The 19759-nt window shown below is 59.7% G+C and overlaps 3 protein-coding genes across 5 annotated transcripts; 2 read left to right on the top strand and 1 right to left on the bottom strand.

The window, feature by feature from the left end:
* Positions 1-1317: 1317 nt before the first annotated feature.
* Positions 1318-4792, top strand: POLR2J (RNA polymerase II subunit J). The gene is made up of 4 exons (XM_040456072.1): positions 1318-1449; positions 2565-2654; positions 3846-4020; positions 4587-4792. The coding sequence occupies exons 1-4, from the start codon at positions 1397-1399 to the stop codon at positions 4620-4622; spliced, it is 354 nt and encodes a 117-aa protein (XP_040312006.1). The 5' UTR covers positions 1318-1396; the 3' UTR covers positions 4623-4792.
* On the bottom strand, positions 2341-11797 carry LRWD1 (leucine rich repeats and WD repeat domain containing 1). Of its 3 annotated transcripts, none has more exons than XM_040456065.1 (15): positions 11578-11797; positions 10794-11028; positions 10577-10693; positions 9974-10114; positions 9630-9734; positions 9248-9370; positions 9046-9160; positions 8739-8848; positions 8341-8548; positions 7759-7831; positions 7519-7662; positions 6174-6265; positions 5630-5785; positions 5420-5532; positions 2341-2841 (listed from the first exon to the last, which is right to left on the bottom strand). In XM_040456065.1, exons 1-15 carry the CDS (start codon positions 11655-11657, stop codon positions 2635-2637), a joined length of 2019 nt encoding a protein of 672 aa, XP_040311999.1. In that variant the 5' UTR covers positions 11658-11797; the 3' UTR covers positions 2341-2634. The 3 variants fall into 3 exon arrangements, with proteins under 3 accessions (XP_040311999.1, XP_040312000.1, XP_040312001.1); XM_040456066.1 differs by lacking the exon at positions 2341-2841 and adding an exon at positions 5071-5339 and having other exon boundaries at positions 11578-11794; XM_040456067.1 differs by lacking the exon at positions 2341-2841 and adding an exon at positions 5071-5339 and having other exon boundaries at positions 7519-7659; positions 11578-11793.
* A 63-nt stretch (positions 11798-11860) lies between these two features.
* ALKBH4 (alkB homolog 4, lysine demethylase) lies at positions 11861-18227 on the top strand. Its single transcript, XM_040456068.1, has 3 exons — positions 11861-12022; positions 14353-14550; positions 17281-18227. The coding sequence occupies exons 1-3, from the start codon at positions 11900-11902 to the stop codon at positions 17866-17868; spliced, it is 909 nt and encodes a 302-aa protein (XP_040312002.1). The 5' UTR covers positions 11861-11899; the 3' UTR covers positions 17869-18227.
* The last annotated feature ends 1532 nt before the right edge of the window (positions 18228-19759 follow it).

Below are 19759 nucleotides of genomic sequence, written 5' to 3'. Positions count from 1 at the left end.
GCTGCAGCCCAAAGGGGGTTACAACAAAGTGCCTGGCCGTGTACCCCCGCACCCTCAGGGTCTCTCAGGCAGGGAACGAGGTCCCGTTTGGGTGAAAACGACATTCCCTTTCCCCTCACCCCCGCCCAGAACAGTTAAGTAGGAATCCCTGGTCCAAACTTTCCCAGGATGGCCCAGAAGGGCGGGTTACAGCCTCAGGGCATCGTCACCCTCCGTGCCTTCCATTCCTCCCCACCTACTTAGCCTGGTGTGGCCTGGCTTGCAGGCCGGTAGGTGCCAGCCTCCACTTCCTCACCCCAGGGGCCCAAAGCTCAGGAGGAAACAGCCCCTCCCAGGAAGTGCTGTGGAAGCTCCGGGTTTCCTTGGGGGCTCCTCCGCTGCTGAGGCTTCGGTAGCTTATGGGAGACCCAGGCCCTTGGTTCTGCCAGCTCAGGCAGGGCCTTTAAACAGTAGTAGGGGCGCCTGGGTGGCTCAGTTAAACCTCCGACCTTTAAGTTTCCGACTTTGGACAGGGTCGTGAGCTCCGGGCTCCTGAGTTCAAGCCCCACGTGGGGCCCTCTGCTGTCAGCACAGAGCCCACTTTGAATCCTGTCCCCCTACCCCTCTCTCACAAATAAACATTAAAAAAAAAAAAAGATTAAATTGGCTTTGGGATAGATCTCAACAGCAGTCATTAAAAAAACCAAAAACCCCTAAACCGTAGTCTGCCGAATACCAACCAATGAAAACAGACTCCTACACTTGCCCCTCCAAGCTCCTCTATCCCCCTTGGATACACCTGTCCCCAGCCCTTACCCGCTGTCTGGCTAACAAGAAGCTCATTAGGCCACAAGCCCCCTTGGCCAGCCAGGGACGGCACAGCCGGGGGCCCGTGGCAGGCGGCCTTGGCGGGGGCTTCACAACCCACTGGCCCGGGGACCGGGAGCCCGTGAGGCGTCTTCCGCCCCCCGCCGGCCACAGCTGCCCACTGCGCCCTGGCTCCATCCTCCGAGGGCCTCGCTGGGTACTCCGAGGGCACATCTGCAAAGAAGGATCAAGGGGCACGGGGAAGCGGAGAGGGGCACATTGCCGCTTAGCCCGGTGAGGCCCTCTCAGCACCAGCAGAGCAGCTGCCAGCACCGCGAGCGGTGGCCGAAGCGGGCCCACAGGTGAACGAGCACACGGAGCCGACTCCGGGTTTACGCATGCGCAGAACCACCAGCCCCCCCCCGCCCCCGCCTTCGGTCCCACGGGCTTTTCTCGTGCCTGCGGTACATCCTCCGGGCCGATAGGGGGCAATCAGCCGGTCTTCACACGGGTTCGGTCCGGCCGGAGTAACCCGGAAGCAGCCTCTAACCCGGAAGAGGTGGTGTTATAGGATTCTGCCGGCGGCGGTGGTGGCGGCTGCGACGCTAGGATGAACGCCCCTCCCGCCTTCGAGTCGTTCTTGCTCTTCGAGGGCGAGAAGAAGTAAGTGGAGGCGGGGCGGGCCGGGGGCCGCGGGCAGAGTCTGGGGCTCCTCCGGCTCGTCCACTGCCGGGAGGACGGAAGCAGCTTTTTACTGGGCGTCCCGTCCGCTTCGCCCTGCGTACGCCAAACTTGAGACTGCCCTGCCGGGCGGTGGTGAATGTCTCCATTCTGCAGAGGAGGAAACTGAGGCTCAGAGAGGCTGAGTAACTGCCCCGGCACACAGGAAGTGGCGGTCTGTATCGGAACTCAGGGTACCTGATGCCAGAGTGCTTTTCCTCTGGGATCTGAGAGCCTCCTCATTTCTCTTCCTGGCCGCTGCTTTCATCCTCCTGATGCAGCCAGAGTGATGACTCCTAGGCTCTAGTCCGATCTTCACTCGCCCGTGGGGAACCCTGGGTGACCTCTTGCCTGCAGGGGGAAGGAGAAGGGTGTCTCGTGGTCTCAGACTGGACTTGGCTCCTGGATCCCCCACTTAACGTCTCCATACCTTTGGGCAAGTGACTTAATCTGCTTGAAGCCTCCTCTGGAAAATGGGCTTCTTGCTGTATTCAATCACAGGATTTTCTCTTAGGAGAGCTTAACGAGGTAATTTACGGAAAGCCAATTAAGCATCGGCTTTTCCTTCTCTTAACAGCCTGGCATGCAGGGAGGGCTCTGTGGTCTAGCCCTTACCAGCCACTTAGTCTCCCTTGGGAGCAGGGGTTGTCGACTGGGGCCCATTTTGCCCCCCCAGGGGGGCTTTGGCAGTGTCTGCATTTTTCGTTGTCATGAAGGGGGTGCTCCTGGCAGTTAGTGAGAAGGGACCAGGGATACCGGTCGTGTCCTGCGGTGTACAAGACAGCCCCCAACAAAAACGAACTATCCGCCCTTAAATGCCAGTGGTGCCAAGGCGGAGGAACTCTGCTTTAGGAACAAGGAACAGTCCAGAGTAGGTGAGGGTCCCGGCAGAATCAGGGCGTAGCCACCCTGCGCGCTGAGTCAGAGGTCTTTGTGGTTGAAGAGATTGAGGAAGGCTTCCAGGAGGAGGTAGGACTTGGGCCAGTGTTGAAGGGCAGGGTTTAGACTTGGAGGAGGAGAGACCCTGTTCCCCATCAGTTGCTCTTGTCTCTTCCTAGGATTACCATTAACAAGGACACCAAGGTACCCAATGCCTGTTTGTTCACCATCAACAAAGAAGACCACACGCTAGGAAACATCATTAAATCGTAAGTTCCAAGTCAAAGGCTCTTGGGCAGTGTTTAGGGGGCTCTCTGAGGCAGAGCAGAAATTCCAGATTTCCTGGTCTTTCTGAGCTACTGGAAGTTCTGGCAGCTCGCACGTAAACGTGCATTTTCTGCAGGACACTGACCCGTGTCGGTTCGCGTAGCCATGTTTCTGTGTTGGCTCATCTGGCTGAGGAAAGGAAGCGAACGCGCAGTGAGCCAGAGGAGAGCAGACCTACTTGTGTTTTGGGGCTGGGCACGGAGCAGCAGTCAGGATTAGTGGCCCCCCACCCCAGCCACCCCGGTTTGTCACGGTGACCTCAGTAACACCTGGCTTGCCAAGATAACACGTGCCAGAGACTGTAACGTACAGAGTAAAGGAAAGAGGTGGGAGAGAGGCTGTGGTGATCTGGCGCCCCTGTGGACAGAGCGCGGATGTTGGTTAGTGGGTGTCTGTTTACGCCAGTGAGCTCCCGGCCAGATGCGATTGCTGTTCTGGCCCAAGGATTTGTTTCACTGATGAAAAGCACTATCGGTGAGGCCGGGTCTTTCCAAGGTTTGAGGTCGTGGGCAGGAGCCTGCCCGGTCTCCCGGCTGAGAGGAGGAGGTGGACTTGGCCGCCTGTCTTCTCTCTGGCCGAGTCCTGCCCTGAGCCGGGTGGTGGTGCTCAGGCCCTCCTGGGGCCTCGCCGCTCCCATGCAAGGCGAGGCACGTCCCCCGGGCTTCAGTTCAGTTCGCCACAGCCTTGCAGAACGGGGCCCTCTGTGTGTGGGCAGCAGCTGCCAGCCCGTGTTGCCCAGAGGACTTCGATTTCTCCCCCTGCTGCCTTTACTGCTCTCATCGGGCTGGAAGCTGGGCTTCGTATTTTGTGTTCTGGTTTACTGAATCCTGGCTGCCTAGGGAGGGCTCTTTTGACTTCCCCTGAGGGAAGTTTTCTGGAAATCCTGCTTACCACGTGGGATTCCCACAGATGTGTTTATGAGAGGCTTTCCCATGTGGTCTATCTTCGAAGCGTTTTCTTTCAGGATTTTTTTGGGGAAATCAAGAGCAGGGAGCCACCTGGGGTCAGCCCCCCGGCTGTATTTGCTTATAGGTTTCAACCCAATGGGAAGATTCCTTGGTTATAGGCCTGGTAATCCCCAGGGGTGCTAGGCTCAGCCTCCCTGCGTCACACTGGCCATCTGTGTGTCCCAGACAGCTGCTGAAGGACCCCCAGGTGCTATTTGCGGGCTACAAAGTCCCCCACCCCTTGGAGCACAAGATCATCATTCGGGTGCAGACCACACCGGACTACAGCCCCCAGGAGGCCTTCACCAATGCCATCACAGACCTCATCAGTGAGCTCTCGCTGCTGGAAGAGCGATTCCGGGTGAGGAGCCAGCTGTGCAGGGGGGCGGGGATGTTCTCGTGCCCACATCCGGGGCAACCATTGGGGGCAGGTGGTGACAGAGCAAGGATGTGACTATAGTCTCGAGCAACTGCGGACTAAGGGGTTATGGAGCCTTCTGTCTGCACGCATGGGTGGGACCTTACTGAGGGCTCCAGGCTTTCCTTGGGTGCTCTTATGGCCCCTTGGGGCTCCTCCCCCAAGTCTTCTCTGTGGTGTCGGCTACTCTGGTTTGTAAGGCCTGGCTGCTTCCAGGGCATTTCTGGAGGAGGCAGCTCATCCTGGGGTGGGGGCCCCATAGTTAGGGGGGGCTCAAAGTCTAGACCCAAGATAGAGTGGGAAAGATCCACGGCTTGTCAGATTTTAACATCTGTGTCATCTGCACCTTGCACAGATGGGGTGGGGCCGCTGCTGACTGCCCGGCTCCCAGGAGAGGGGCCAGGGTGGCAGTTCCCTGGCAGACCTCTGTCAGGGACCCTGGGGTTGTGTTCCCAGCACCCAGCCCCGGGCCTCTCCGGCTAAGTGCTCTGCTGCCCCTCTCTGCTCAGGTGGCCATCAAAGACAAGCAAGAAGGCATCGAATAGAAAGCTGGAGGGGTCTTGCTTGGCACCTGCAATGGAACCTTCTCCAGGCCTCAAGTAGAGAGCTGCTTCTCCAGCTTCGGGGACATCCTGGTGAGCCCCTCCCTCCAGAGCCAATGTGTATGTACATAGAGTCTGTTTTACCTTCCGAATAAAAGTGTGGCAGGAAGAGACCTGGATGTGGGCTAAAGCAAGGTGACCACACAGCATGTGGATTGCGAGGCTCCATGGAGGTAGATGACCTCTTGCACGGTTACTCTGGGGCTGTATTTCAGAGTGGAAGACTCAGAGTTTTGTCTGAGAAGGTGGCGCGATCCCTCATTCTAGACCAACAAGTGCAAAGCTGGGGGCGGCCAGGGAGGCAGTGCTTCCAGGAGTCCCTCAGCTGCCAGGTCCGCCTGCCCGTCTCAGACTAGGAACGCCAGACGGGGCCACAAACCGCTCTCCAGTCTTCTCTTAAACAGTAGAGACTTTAATAAAAACATTCGCCGATAAAAAGCTCCCTGTCATTAGCCCCAAAGCTGAATAAGTTAAGTTGTGTCCCTGGTGCTCCGCGACAGGCAGGAGGCCCTGCTCTGGCTACGGTCTCTTCCAGATGGCCACGATATTGGAGTCTGTCAGAGCGGTGAGGTAGGTAAAGGTGGGGTTGGCCACCACTGTGTTCACCATGGTCTTGGTCACCATCTGGCCGAGGGCCCAGGGCTGGGGCCACTTAAGGATCTGGGGGGAAGAGAGGGGGGCTGGGCTCCCGCTTCCTACACAGCAGTCCCGGCGGCAGGAGAGGGACACGCGGTGCCTACCTGCGTCGGGGCCTGTGGAGCTGCTGGCAGTGGAGGCTGCTGGGTCAGGATGTGCCTGACGTCGTAGACCCACACGTTGCCCTCCTCGTCTCCACACAGCACGATGCCCTCATCTGCCAGGACACACACGTTGAGATTGAAGGTGGGGCGGAACTCTGGGAGGTGGAGGGCAGGATGGGGTGGCTGGGGGGGGGGGGGGGGGAGGCCCACCAGGACAGGTGCTGAGCGAGAAGTAGGCCAGCTTAGTGGGTGACCACTGCAGCCGAGCCAGGACCACCACCGCTAGTGTGGACTGCTTGCCCCGGCCCACCCACGTCTGGCTCCAGCTCCACAGGCAGATGGTGCCCAGGCTGTTCCCCTTGGAGGCTGTGGGCGAGAACTGGGGTTGGGGGGGGCCCTCTCCACAAACACTTCTGTTGCATAGCGGGGACCCCTCAGGAGCCCCTAAACCCCAGCCCAGGGAGGGGCGCCTGAGTGGCTCAGTCGGTTAAGCATCCGACTCTTAATCTCATCCCACGTCACGATCTCGCAGTTGGGGAGTTTGAGCCCCACGTTGGGCTCTGCACTGATGGTGCAGTGCCTGCCTGGGATTCTGTCTCTCCTCTCTGCCCCTCTCCCGCTTGTGCTCGCTCTCAAAATAAAAAAATTTTAAACCAAAAAACCCAGCCCAGGGAGAAGCGACCCACAAAGGCCTTACCGGGGCCTATCCTTGGTTCTCAGGAAGCCAGGCTGTCCCTGAGCAGGGCTCACTCACCCACGACATCCTCATTCACAAACGCCAGCCCGTCCACTCTCCGCCCTGGTGCCTCCGAGCCCTCGGAGAAGACAAACTCCACCTCACACACCCTGCGGGGCAGCAGCAGATACTGGTCAGCTACCCCTGCACGGACAGGAGCCGTGTGCCTCTAGATGTACCCTCTGCCCCAACTAGGAGATGTCCCGGGCCCTGGAGAGGTTCGGCTTTGCCCTGGAAGGGGAGCCAGCACCCCTGGGGACACAGCCACAGGTGGTGGGAACTCGGGAGCAGGAGGGGCTGGTTCTCCCACCCCATCCTGGGGGGCGGGGCTGGGCATGGTCTGGAGAGGCAGGCAGTTCTGGGCCGGTGCAGGGAGCCAGAGGGTGGTGGGAAGTGACTGCTGCACTTTTCCAAGCTGAGAAGCGGATGGGGTCGACGCTGCTTGGAAAGGCTGCCCGGCAGCTGCCCACGGTCCCCGTGCCACCTGGAGCCAGAGAGGCAGCTGAGGAGCAGCAGACCCATCTGAGGCGTGGGCCACCATAGGGCTTGGCCCCCAGACAGATGTGGGTGGGCAAAGGGTAGGGGGCAGGCCCAGGGCTTAACCAGGTGTGGCACAGGGCCACCACAAGCACTGGGCCAGACAACTGCTCCAGCCCGTGAAGCTTCTGGGATTTGCCTCCATGTAGCAGCTGCCTCACTCCTGTCACCCACCTCTAAGGTTCTTCCCAGGCCATCGACTGCATTTAGGACAAAATTCACAATCTTACCGGGGCCGACAGCCAGTGGCCCCGGCCCGAGCAACCTTACCACCTCCTGTGCCATCTCCTCCAGCTTCCCAGCTGTCCCCACCCTGTGCACAGACTGCTGCCTCTGTGTGAGCACCTCCCCCCTCTGCCTGACTCCCTGCTAGGCTCACATGGTACCTTAGTCTTCCTTTGCACCTGACCTCACACCTTGGGGGTAACAGGCCATCTTTTTTAATGCCTGTCTCTGCCACAAGGCTGTGAGCCCCGCAAGGGCAGGGATGCTATGCTGAGCTCAGTCTCTGGCCTACCAGGTGGTACAGATGAGCCCCGTGCCTCCCCATTGCCCTCAAAGGTGAGGTGATCACAGCTCAGAGAAGTGACCCGGCCCGGTCCCCCTCCCCCCCAATGAACACCAGGGAAGGAATGGGTCACGAGGCTTTCCTCGAGAGACTGGCAGGAGGTGGGGACAGACCAGACTTGGGAAGAGGCCCCTGAAAACAGCCTCTGGCTGCCCAGAACAGGGCACAGCTTGGGCACCACCCCCGGCAGTCCCACTCAGGGTCAGACATCTGGACTGGCCGCGGCCAGGCTTTCGAGGCCTCCCGGGCCGGCCTCACCTCCTCTTCTGAGGCTGGTCCAGGCGCACGTCCCAGCAGCAGCAGCCACCCTCGCAGCCAGCCAGCAGGTAGGCCTCCGGGCAGGACGCCACAGGGCAGAGGCGCAGCGGGATGGAGGCAGCATCGAGTGTGAGCAGCTGGCTGCCGGCAGGTGGGGAAGAGTGTGAGGCCGCAGCCCTGTGTTGGCGCCCCGGCCCCCCCCCCCCCACCCTGCCCCGCCCCGCCCCTCAGCATCATCACCTGGCCTGGAATTCATAATCGTGGTTGGGCACCCCGACGTCCCAGAGGATGATCCGCTTGTCATAGGAGGCCGCTGGGCAGGGGATGGGAAGGGGAGAGGCGGCTCTGAGGAGGCCCTGCTCCCTCCCGCGGACTCCATTCCAGGCTGAGGCCGTGGTCACAAGGCCAGCCCGAGGCAGGCTGGGCCACAGCTGGGCCACGGAGGGCTCGAGTGCCTATGCTGCCTACCTCGCCCTAATCTAACGTGCCCCACGGCACGCAGCCATCTTCTTAGGCCTCTGCTCACACATCACCCTTGTCTGGCTTACCACTCTTGGGGGGCAGGGGTGTCCACCCAGGTCACAGGGCAGCCCAGGCTGTGGGAAAGCTTCAAGGCCATGGAGCAGCTGGGGGCAAAGCCAGGATCTGACACCCTGTCAGTCGTCCGCAAAGCCACGCTGTTCCTACTACTGCCAGAGCAGAGCGTGGCGCCAGCCATGAAATGAAGCCCGCCAGCAGCAGGAGCTCCCTACCGTGCTGGGGAGGGCGCACTGAGGCGTCTGGGTGCTGGGGACACCTCAGGGGTGTGGGAGAGGGTCTTACTGAAGAGGTGGGTCTCGTGGGTGGGGCTGAAGCAGAGGGTGGCGATGGCCTTCTTGTGGGCCCGGATGACTCCGCAGCAGAAGCCAGCACGCACGTGCAGCAGCCGGACCAGGCCCCGCAGGCCTGCAGCCGCCAGCACACTCCAGCGCTTCTTGTGGCCTGCCTGCGTGACCACTGTCAGGGCTGTCCAGGCCACCGAGAAGAACTCCTGGGGGAGAGGAGGGAGAGGGCGTCACTAAGGGGCAGGGCTACGTGCGCACGGTGCCTGCTAGGTCAGGCCTGCGGCACTGAAGCCCGGCAGAACAGAGTCACCTAGCGAGCGGGTGGCTGAGCCTGGGCTCCCAACCCCGGCACTCTGCCCACAGTCCCGCACCTGCAAGCAGGGCCCCGGCACTCACCTCGCCAGGCGCCTTGTACTTGTGCAGTACGATGCCCGTCTGACAGTCTATCACACACACGGCCTCCCCGCCACACGTGGCCACGGTCTGTGATGTGGCCCCTGCCTGCCCTGTTGTGAGGGGTCAGCCTAAGTAAAAGCGTTTCCTGTGAGGTTTGCCCCAGCAGCTCCTTCCGGGCCTTGACGACACTTCACGAGCTGTCTCTCGCAGGTCCCCCATCCACCGAGGCGGCCCCCTGACCAGAAAGCTTGTCCCTGCTCGTTCCCTTGGCTGTCACCCTGGCCCTGCCTGCCCCACAAGGATGTACCCTCCTCCCAGGCCGGCTCGAAGGCGCAGGCCCAGAGCTGGGTCTCCAGGTCCCGAGGGCTGTTGTTCTTGCTGTGACACTGCAGAAAGTGCAGGGGCTCCAGGTCCAGGGCAGGCTGTGGGGGCAGAGGTGGGGTTCACAGCTGCCCCAGCCCTCACTCCCTGCCAGCTGCCCAGCTGCTTCCTGGCCCCTGCGAGCTTACCTGGCTGCCATCGGAGCCCGTGGGGCTGCCCTCCACATGGGCCGGTGGGGAGGGGCATCCCCGCTTGCTGGGAGACAAGCTGAGTGAGACGTCACCCGATCGTTTCAAGGCCATCGGTCTGGCCTGTGGAGGGGGTCAAGGCTGGGCTGAGAAGAGCCTGGTGACCATGGGCCCATCTGCCCAGGGCTTCCTTCCTCTGCATCACTCTCCCATGGGTGTAGAAAGCCAGGGTTGGCCCAAGGTCAGCTTGAACTCGCCCAGGCATCAGAGGCCATCTCCTGGGCTCATTTCCAGGACCCCTCCCCTTCCCTCCTCTAGTCTCCCTAGGCGGGAAAGGCCAAGACAGGCCTGTGGAGCCTTGAGAGCTGCATGATACACCTACCCTGGGCTCCTGGGCGGCTGTGGCTTTTGAAGGCCTCTCCGGGATGCCGGTCTCATGCACCTGGGTCCCACCAGAGGCCACCAGCGCCTCGGAAATCATCTGCACCTATGTGGGGCCAGGACATCAGGAAACTGGGTACATGCAGTCCTGGGGGCCCCCAGCCCCTCCCCAACTGCTGGGACAAACAGCCTGTGCTTCCCATGCAACCATTAAGTCAGCCTTCCCTGACCCATGCCACTCTCCCATAAATCCTTATGGCCAGAGGCTTCCAGGGCAACTGAAGGCATGGGAGCCATAGAGGATCTGGGAGAACCAACTCCCAGCACAGCAGGGTGAGGCCATACCCGCCACTGGGTGAACTCGCTGAGGGACTCAGGCCCATAGCGGACGTTCCTGACTGCGGACTTCACAAAGTCAGCCTGGGCCTTCTCTGCCTCCTCCTCTGGGCTCCGTGTGGCCATGAACTTCTCCCAGTGAGCGGTGACCTGCCACCAGAGGGACCAGATTCAAGCCCAGCCCACCCCAGATCTCCTGGACCCTCTGTGGAACCTCTGCATCCAATCTTCTGGCCCCAATTGTCTCCACCTCACTGTCTCCTGGAAGTCTCCCTGAACCACAGCCTTCTTAGCTGCAGCATACACAGTCCTAAACAACCCACACGTGAGCAACAGCCCCAAGGAGAAGCGGGCCCAGAGTAAGGTTACTTGAAAGTGTCTTAGCCTCCCTGGCCGGGCCCCGCTCCCACACCTGGAGAGCCAGACCTCTCAGGACGAGAGACCAAGCACCACAGCCAGGCTCAGAGCAACATGTCAGGCTAGGACATAAAGGCCACTCAGTATCAGGGCAGAGCACTCCCGTGACCCTCACTCGGGGTTCCCCCAGTGTTGCTCATTCCTCAAGGTCCCCAAGCGTTTCCAAACACCAGAGAAGCCTGCTGGCTCCCTTACCCTGCTGGTCAGCTCCCGGTTTAGGTTCTCCACCTGAGAGGAAGTGGAGGAAGCATCCTTGCCATTGACCTTACGGAGCTTGGGCAGGAGAAAGGAGACTTTCAGGTTGTCACTGACCTGGGGGATGAGGGAGAGTGGCTCAGTGTCCACCTGTGGCTCACCCCAAGCGTGCCGGCCCTGGGTACGGGGCAGGTGGGGGAGGGGGTACCCTACTTACAGTCAGGAAGGGGTTGCCTTCCAGGCTCAGCTCCTCAAGCTGCGGGAATTGACACAAGGCAGTGACGTCTCCCAGCTGGTTGTTGGCGCAGCGGAGGATGCGCAGGTGGGACAAGCCCAGATTGGCGGGCAGCGTCTCCAGCTGGTTGTTGGAAAGGTCCAGCTCTTGCAGCTGCGTCAAGCGGCTCAGGAGCTTGGGGTCCAAGTGCTCCGAGAGCAGCTTCAGGCCAGACAAGCTGGGTGGGGGCAGACAGGGAGGGCTGAGGGGAGGGGGAGGGGAGGGGAGGAGCCCCCCCCCCCCAGGACAGTCCAGGGTGCCTCCGAAGCCTTTTCCAGCAGAGGATCACCTTCATGCACAGCTTTTCCTTCTTAAAATCTAGTAACTACTTTACAACTGAGTACAGCTGGCACCTCCAGAACGCTTTCCCTCATCCTCTATGGGAATTCCTCTGTGCTGCCCTGGGCCTCGGGAATTAGCTCAACAAGTTGCTCAATACCCTTTCTGCAGGACTGTCTCCCCCTAAGCCCGGGCCCCCTTCAGGGAAAAGGCCACTCAGGGCCCAGCCGGCCCCTCTCATAACGGCAGCCCTGAGTTTGGCCCGAGTGATCAGCCTCCGCCTAACCGACAAGGCGATAACGGGGCCAGGGAGGGAGTGGGCATGGGTCGCAGACTTTCTTCACTCCCAGCGGGCGACGCAGGCCCGGGTGGCGGGCTGTGTGTCCCCCGCCCCCCCCCCCCCCCCCCCGGCCCGGCGGACCCCCGTCGCCCCCGGCCCGCCTCTTACTCCAAGCTCCGGATTTTCCCCAGCCGGTCGCTCTTGGGACGCCCCCGCTGCATGAGCAGCCGCGCCGAGAGGGGCCCCATGGCGAGGAGACGCGACCCGCGCTGGCCGGTCGGCGGCACCGGCGTCCGGCCGAGTCCGTGCCTCCTGGAGACCGAAGTTAACGTCCGCGGCTGGCGGAGCTCTGGAGGCGGCGCCGCGCGAGCCCGTCGGGGGCGACGACCGGAAGGAAGCGGCCCGGCGGACCTCGTGCCCCGCGGGCTGACTACGACTCCCAGCGGCCCCCGCGGCCCCGCGCCTGCGCTTTGGCCGCCAGGACGCGGCGATGGCGGCTGCGGCGGTGGCGGCCCCCGAAGTCCTCCGGGAATGCGGCTGCAAGGGCATCCGGACCTGTCTGATCTGCGAGCGGCAGCGCGGAGGTGACCCGCCCTGGCAGCACCCCCCGCAGGTGAGGGTTGGGGAGGGGCCGTGCCATAACTCCCTTCTTCAGATAGGGAAACTGAGGCCCAAACTGGCTACGAAGATGGGCCCCGGTTCAACCCGTGTCAGAGACCCTCGCCGTGGGGGTGTTGCAGGATCAGATGAGTGCTTTGAGGGGGGTTTGGATTGGGGAAGGGGCTGGAGTGGGTGCCATCTGACTGCAACTCCCCTCTGAGCCCTGGGGGTGGGGGGTAGTGTGACAGCGGACCTCCACGTAACCCCCCGTGGGGCCAGGAGCTTCACGGAGTGGGGAGACGAACCGGAAAGAGGAAAGGATGCCGAAAACCAGGCAAGGCGAAGGTCCTAGAAACCGTTGGGCAGAAGTGGGCAAGGAGGAAATTAATTCAAGTTAATTAATGAAAAAGTACTTAGAACCTTTGAGGTGGACGAGGACATTTCCACTGGGGGAGCTGCTTAGAAAAAAGGCCTGGGGTAGGTGCGTGTGTTTGGAAGGAGGGTGATGCTTGGGGGGGTGGTCAGTGGGGCCTGATCACAGAGGGCTCTGTGTGTGGCTGCTGGATAGCCTGGATTTGTCCTGAGGGCCATGGAGAGCTGCTGAGGGTTTTAAAGGAAGTTAACACGTGAGTTTTAGAAAGATCCTGGGAGGGGGAGGGAAGGATAGGAAAGTATGGAGCCTGGGAAGCCAAGGAAGAAACTGTCACAGTGTCCCTGGCAAAAGCTTGGAAGGGTCAGTGGGAAACAGTATGGTGATTCCTCAGTAAATTAAGAGTAGAATTACTGTATGATCCAGCAATTCTGGGTATACACCCAAAAGAATTGAAAGCAGACACTTGAAGAGAGATTTGTACACCCACCTTCACAGCAGCCTCATTCCCAGTAGCTAAAAAGTGGAAGCGATGTAAGCATCCATCAGTGGATGAGTGGATAAACAAAATGTGACACAATATGTACAGAATATTATGCACCTTAAAAGGGAAGGGCATTCTGACATCTACGACATGAATGAATCCTGAGGTCATTATACTGACTGAAATGTCAGTCACAAAAGGGTAAATGTTGTAGGATTCCACTTATATGAGGTTCAGAGAGTAATCAGATTCTTAGAGTCAGAAAGTAGAATGATGGGTGCCTGGGCCTGGGGGAAAAGAAGGAGTTGTGGTTTAATGGGTACAGAGGTTTGCTTTTACGTGATGAAAAAATGCTGGAGATGGGTGCACAACGTGAAGGTTTGGTGGTGAAGGCGGCGAATGCGTTATATATATACGTATATACTTACGTATGTGTACATATATGTGTACATATATGTACATATGCGTGTGTACGTATATATACTTTTTTTTTTCTTACCGCAATTAAAGCGTGAAAAGTGCCAAAAGTCTGAACTTTGCCTGTGACCATGGGTGTGGAGACACAGGGCACTGTGGGGTAGCACCTGCTCAACTTGATGTCTGTGGGATGAGCAGAAGGTCCAGGATGGCTCCCTAACTGTAACATGTCCGTGTGAAGTGCTAGAAGACAGAGGACAATGGGGTGGGTAGCAACGGCCATGAAATGCAAAAGGGGAGGGAGCAGAATTAATTGGTCAGGGAGGGCTTCGTGCTGCCACACCGCTGGAACAAAGTCATGGCCAACCCAGCTGGGAGCTCCGGAGCAGACTGACTGGTAGAGGAGTCCCATGTTGGGTATGAAAAGCCAGACCTGCGCTGAGTCATTGGCCGGGGGCTGCCTGGGACCCGGATGGTCTCTGGCCGAAACCTGGGGCAGATTCTGAAGGCACTGCAGCAGGAGGGGGTCAGCCGGGCACTCCTCCAGGATGACTGGCAAGTTCTCTTCTTCGAAGGGAGATTGAGGCAGTGCCTGGGCAACCACAGAGGAGGGCCGGGCCCGGAGTCCTCCCCACCTCTCCCTCCAGCTGTCCAACGTGCTCGCCCTCTGAACAGCTCCGGAGTCCTTTCCTTTAGACGCTGGGGAGGGCAGGAGACACCCCACAGTGACGCTAGAACAGTGTGAACTCGCGGGCAGCCTTGGGCTGTGTAGCCTTCAGCCGGTTCCTTAACTTCATTCGTCCTGGGTCACCCCATCTTTAAAACAGAACAGAAAATGGTTACATGGATGCTCTTCCCACCTGCAGCTGAGGAATGTGACAAAGGAGAGGGCCCCAGGCAGGGCTTCTGCATCACTGCCTCTCTCAGCCTAGTCTGGACTCCAGCTGCTTCCCAAAGTGGCACCAGGGGAGGGAGAAGCTCTCGGCAGGGGCTGCTCCTAAGAAGGGGAAGGTGCACACACAGTGTGAGGAAGGGCTTCGGCGGCTCCAGGTCCCTCGTCTTTCTTTTGCAGAAAACACACCGCTTCATTTACTACTCTGACACTGGCTGGGCCGTGGGGGCTGAGGAGTCTGACTTTGAAGGCTGGGCCTTCCCGTTCCCTGGTGTGACGCTGATAGAGGACTTCGTGACCCGGGAGGAAGAAGCTGAGATGGTACAGCTGATGGACCGGGAGCCTTGGAAGCTCTCCCAGTCTGGACGGAGGAAGCAGGTAGGACGGCCCAGAGCCGGGGACTCCAGGAGGGCCAGGCTGGCTGGTCAGAGAGGAGTCACCCTGCTGGGCCCCTGCACACTCCTTGCCCCGTGCCTTGCTCACCTCCCTCCCAGCGCCTCTCTCGGCAGCCACAACCCGTGACACCCCCTCACCAGGGCCGCTAGGGGGCGAGCTCCTCTGACCTTGGGGCTCTGGCAGCTGGGGCGTGGGTGTGCTGGAGGGAGGGGCAGAGGAGGGCCCAGCTTGCTCCGCTTCCCCAGACGCACCAGACTCGGTGAGGCGGGGCCGTAAGGCAGACTGGTGCCCAGCTCAGGGTTTCTGGAAGGCTGCCGCTCGCCTTCCCACCGAAGTCCTCTCCCCATCCGTTTCGAGATACTTGGGCCTCCGAGTCCTGGGCCTCCTCTTTGTCAGGAATGACAGCCCCTCTTTTCTGCAGCCTTGTCGGCCAGGACCTGAGAGCCATCCATCGGCCGCCTTCTCTCCTTCCCTCCCCCTCCTGTGGGCTTTTCCGTCCCCACTTCGGTGCCTGGCCAGTTATCACGCCACTTCCTCTGCTGCTCCTGTGCCCTTTCGTCCCCCGCCATCCTCCTTCCGCTAAACCACAGCCCCCATCAAGTCTGGCTCCTCTCGCTGGGCGCCTCCCAGTCCTGGCTCTCCAACCCTGAGCTGGGCCGTCCTGCTCTGGAGGTCATGCCAACCTCCCCCAAGGTGGCCCTTTTGTGGCTCTCCTTCCAAACCTTCCCTTTCCCCCCAGCCGGCTCTCCGCCTAGCCCCCTCTGACTCAGAAGATGCTGGCGGGTGTTGCTCCCCTCTCTCTCCGACATTAGTTTTGCCTCAACTGGGTCTTTTCCACCAGACTGCCAGTAAGCTCTAGCTCTCTCTGCGGCCCGATTCCTCAGAAGAGTTGTTTATTCCGTCTCCTGCTCCTCTCCTCCTGTTCCACTTACTGTACTCAGCACTTCCATCCCGGCCTCTGCGCCCTAAACCCTGTGGCCGACTTTCAGGCTCAGTCCTGGGGCCTCTTCTCTTCCAGACGCCCCCTTGCCGGGCTCCATGAGTCACGGCTCTGACATGAGTGTGTGTTTGCAACTCCCACGTTCGTGTCTCTGGCCGGCTTCTCCTATTTGTCAGACCTGAACTGAGCTTTGAGTCTTCATCCCCACCCCCGTGCCCCCCTGTAGTGTCCCCACCTTGGCAAATTCCAGCTTCCATCTGCTCAGGCTGGCAACCGTGGAGCTTTCCAGATTCCTCGCTGTGTCTCATTGGTAATCCCCATCAGCTCTCTTCCTTCAGACATACTCGGGATCTGAGAACACAGCACCCCTACCACTGCCACCCCTTTAGGTCCCAGCCCTCAGATCTGTCACTGGGATTCCCACAGGAGCTTCCCTTACCCCTCTTCTGTCACTTTCCACTGGAGAGGAAGGTGACCCCCATTGACGCCCCCTCAGATGGACTCACTGCTCTGCTACAAATCCACCAGGCCTTCCACCCCAGCCTGGGCTTCCCCTGCTGCTTGGTGCTCCTGGGATGTCCCCACAGCAGCCTGCTCGGTACTCCTGAGATGCTCCAGCATCAAGCCCTCCCTTCTAGCCTGCCACCGCCTGGGGGACCCAGCCACTCGGTCGTGCCAAAGCCGGCAGGAGAAAGATGTTTCCACCAGACATTGCCCCCCTCCACTAGAGGGGGACTGCAGGGGCCAGGATATGCTCATCCCTTGGGCCACAGGTCTGAGGTGTATTCTAGAAGCTTCCTCCCTAACACTTGTTTTGGGGTTATTTTTTTTAGATAGAACCCACACACTGTAAAATCTGCCCATTTAACACGTACGGTTTGTTTTGGTATATTCATAATGTCACACAGCCATCTCCACTGCCTTACTTCTGGAACGTGCCCATCACCCCAGAGGCAACCTGTACCCATTAGCAGTCGCTCCCTGTTCCCCTGTCCCCTGGCAACCACTAATCTACTTTCTTTCTGGATTTGCCTGTTCTGGATATTTCATGCAAATGGGATTGTATCACATGTGGCCTTTTATGTCGGCTCCTCTCACTGACCAAAACGTCGGCCTGTGTCGGTGCTACGCTGTTTGCAGCTGGACAAACAGCTCCTCCGTCATGTGGCTCTGCCACCATTGCTTCATCCATTTGTCCGATTGCAGACACTGGGTTGTTTCCGCTTTCTGGCCGTTGTGTCCTAGTGTTGCTTTGAATGCCCACGTGGCAAGTGTCTGCATGGCCGTGTTTTTGGGACTGGGCGTGGAGCTGGGAGTTTGACTCCTGGGCTGTGTGCTAATTTCTCTCTCGTGGTTCTGATCCCCAGCTTCGATCAGCTTGATGAGGCTGCCTCGGGCTAGCCCGCCCTCCCTCGCCGCTCCTTCTACCCACATCCCGACCCCTTGGTCTCCCGTCCCAAAACACCCTACCTGCATATGGGCCTTCTGTCTTTAGCACTGCTTTCGGGGGCATGTAGTCTAAGACATCCCCCTGAGCACATCATGTCCTTTTCCTGCTTTATTTTCTCCCTTAGCGTTTACCAACGTCTGAGTGTTGGCTGTTTGTCATTGGTGCAGGCCTCCTGCTGCTGGAGAGCAAGATCCTGATGCACGGAGTCAGGAGTTTTTGCTTGTCTTGGTCACCGCGATCGGATTCTTCAGCCCTGGTCTGTGATAGCCATTCCTATAAACTCAAGACGCTTCTCTGCTTCTTTTTTGTCCGCCCCCTTCAGGACTATGGCCCCAAAGTCAACTTTAGGAAACAGAAGCTAAAGACCGCTGGCTTCAGAGGCCTCCCCAGCTTCAGCCGGGAGGTGGTGCGGAGGATGGGCCTGTACCCCATCCTGGAGGACTTCCGGCCCGTGGAGCAGTGTAACCTGGACTACTGCCCTGAGCGGGGCTCGGCCATCGACCCCCACCTGGACGACGCCTGGCTGTGGGGGGAGCGGCTGGTGAGCCTCAACCTCCTGTCCCCGACCGTGCTGTCCATGTCCCGGGAGGCGCCCGGCAGCCTGCTGCTCTGTCTGGCCCCATCCGGCTTCCCGGAGGCCTTGGTGGAGGGTGTGATGGCTCCCAGCAGGTCCGTCCTGTGCCAGGAGGTGGAGGTGGCCGTCCCCTTGCCCCGCCGCTCTCTGCTCGTGCTCACGGGTGCCGCGCGGCACCAGTGGAAACACGCCATCCACCGCAGACACATCGAGGCCCGCCGCGTGTGCGCCACCTTCAGGGAGCTGTCGGCCGAGTTCCGTCCCGGCGGGAGGCAGCAAGAACTGGGGCAGGAACTCCTGCAGATCTCTCTCTCCTTTCAAGGGAGACCTATGTGAGCCACCTCCCTGGGGCCGGGAGCTGGCGCTGGGCCTGGCCAGGGCACCGGCTCCAGAGTTGACTGCCTGCCAGGACGGAAGGGCGGGAAGCCCAGCACAAGGGGCTTTCTCCCCAGCCAATTAGCTTTTCAGAGAAGACTGCTCAGCACCCTGACATCACGACAGCGTGAGCCCTGCCCGGGAGCTGGTTGTGATGGGAATGCGCCTCGGGTCAGTCCTCTTTGACCCGCACCGCGGCCACCTGTGTGGCTTGTCACAGTTTGAGGGCAGTGGGATCGTTTGAGCTTAAACACGTTGGTACCACCTGAAACCGTTTTCTCCTTTATCCCTCGCTCTTAATGAAGTTCCCTGATAGCCCATTCTCCAGTCCTTTCATTTGGGAAGTGAGTTGGAGAACAGAATCGACAGAACATTTGAAGTTATGTCCGACTTCAGAGCTGGTGATGGCCTCTGAGCCAGGCTCTGCCCAGGTCATGCTTGATCCCAGGGAGGTGGGCGATGCAATGAGGAGAGGGAAGTCTCCGGAGAGTCTGGTCCCACCTTCCCATCCCATGCTGTTAAAAAGTAGGGGAAGGCGCAGTGTAGTTTGCTTCCTGGCGCTGGTGTTTTGTGGGGTGCTCACCTTGGATGCTCAGCCAGCCCTCTTCTGCTTATGAGACAAAATATACTCGCTAGCCACTTGCTCAGTGCCAAACTTTGGAACCAGGGCCCCATCGTAGCCCAGAAAGGTTCATGGTAGGTCTTCATTCTAGAACCTTCTATCACCTGTCAGGTTGGGGGAGTCACTGGCCACCACACACTGTGAAGTGGCATTGATCTGGAGACCCATGGAGAGGCTGCTGAGTTTCCAGTGGCTATATGAGCCCGGCTGCAGGGTGGGTGGCTCCCTAAGCTCACTTGGAGCAGGAGGGTAGAGGATAGCTTCTTCCCAAGGTCGTGACCCTCCCAGACCCCGCACTGGGCATTTAGATGTAGGCCTGCCAGTGAGCAACGCAGTAGGCTTGCAAGCTGGCGAGGGGTGGGGGGGGTCTACCCCACGGGGCCTGTGAGGCCTTTGCCCTGACAGGCTGGGCCTTGGAACACCATGAACGCGGAGCCTGCAAGGTGTTCTGCCAATGAAGGGCTCCACAGGAAACGTACATCTGGGAAACTGCACACCCAGGCCTGCTGGGGAGAGGCCCGTTAGGGCCGGGAGAGCCACTAAGCAAAGCAGCCCACTTCCCCCAGAATCACCCAGTGCTTGCCAGACATCTGACAGTGGGCCCTTCCTCCAGCCCTACCGAGCGCACCTCAGGTCCACCTGGTCCGCACAGTACGCAGAGCCCACCTTGGGACGTGCATCGTGTCACGTTCAAACCGGTGACCCTGCATTGGGTTTGTTCTTGAAACTACACCATGAAGACCATCAGATTCCGTGTGTCCACCTAAGCATCCACTGCTTGCGCCCTCAACTAGGATGGGGCTGGGGATGGCCAGGTTGGGCGGTTCAGCCACTGCCGGAGGGGTAGTAACCCTGTATTTCAGGTGGCCGTTTCTGCAGCCAGCGTGCTCTCAAAACACCACACATGTGTCGTGCAGACAGTCGTGTCTGTTGCAATGCTCTGACCGTCTCAGGCGACAGGAAGGGATGAGCCTTATGGGATTGTATTCCTGTGGAAGCATCCGCTCTGAGGGTGGCTTCCTGCACGGTCTTCCAGAGTAAGCCAGGGAGAGCTCAGCTGATACTCCTCAGCCTGGCTTGTTTTGAAAGATGTTAAGAAAGCTCAGGGCCATTTGCTTGTTTGGAGCTGGGGGCTGGGAGACGCTGAGCTCTGTCCAGGAAGTATCCTCTGGGTTATCCCTGTTGAGATGGATATCCCTGTTTGTACCGTCCCCAGTAACCGTGGGGGCG

Source organism: Herpailurus yagouaroundi, unplaced genomic scaffold (assembly GCF_014898765.1).
Source record: "Herpailurus yagouaroundi ecotype Mexico unplaced genomic scaffold, PumYag 216, whole genome shotgun sequence".
Classification (NCBI taxonomy): domain Eukaryota; kingdom Metazoa; phylum Chordata; class Mammalia; order Carnivora; family Felidae; genus Herpailurus; species Herpailurus yagouaroundi.
Note: the sequence above shows the minus strand (reverse complement) of the source record. Positions and strands in the feature narration are given on the sequence as shown.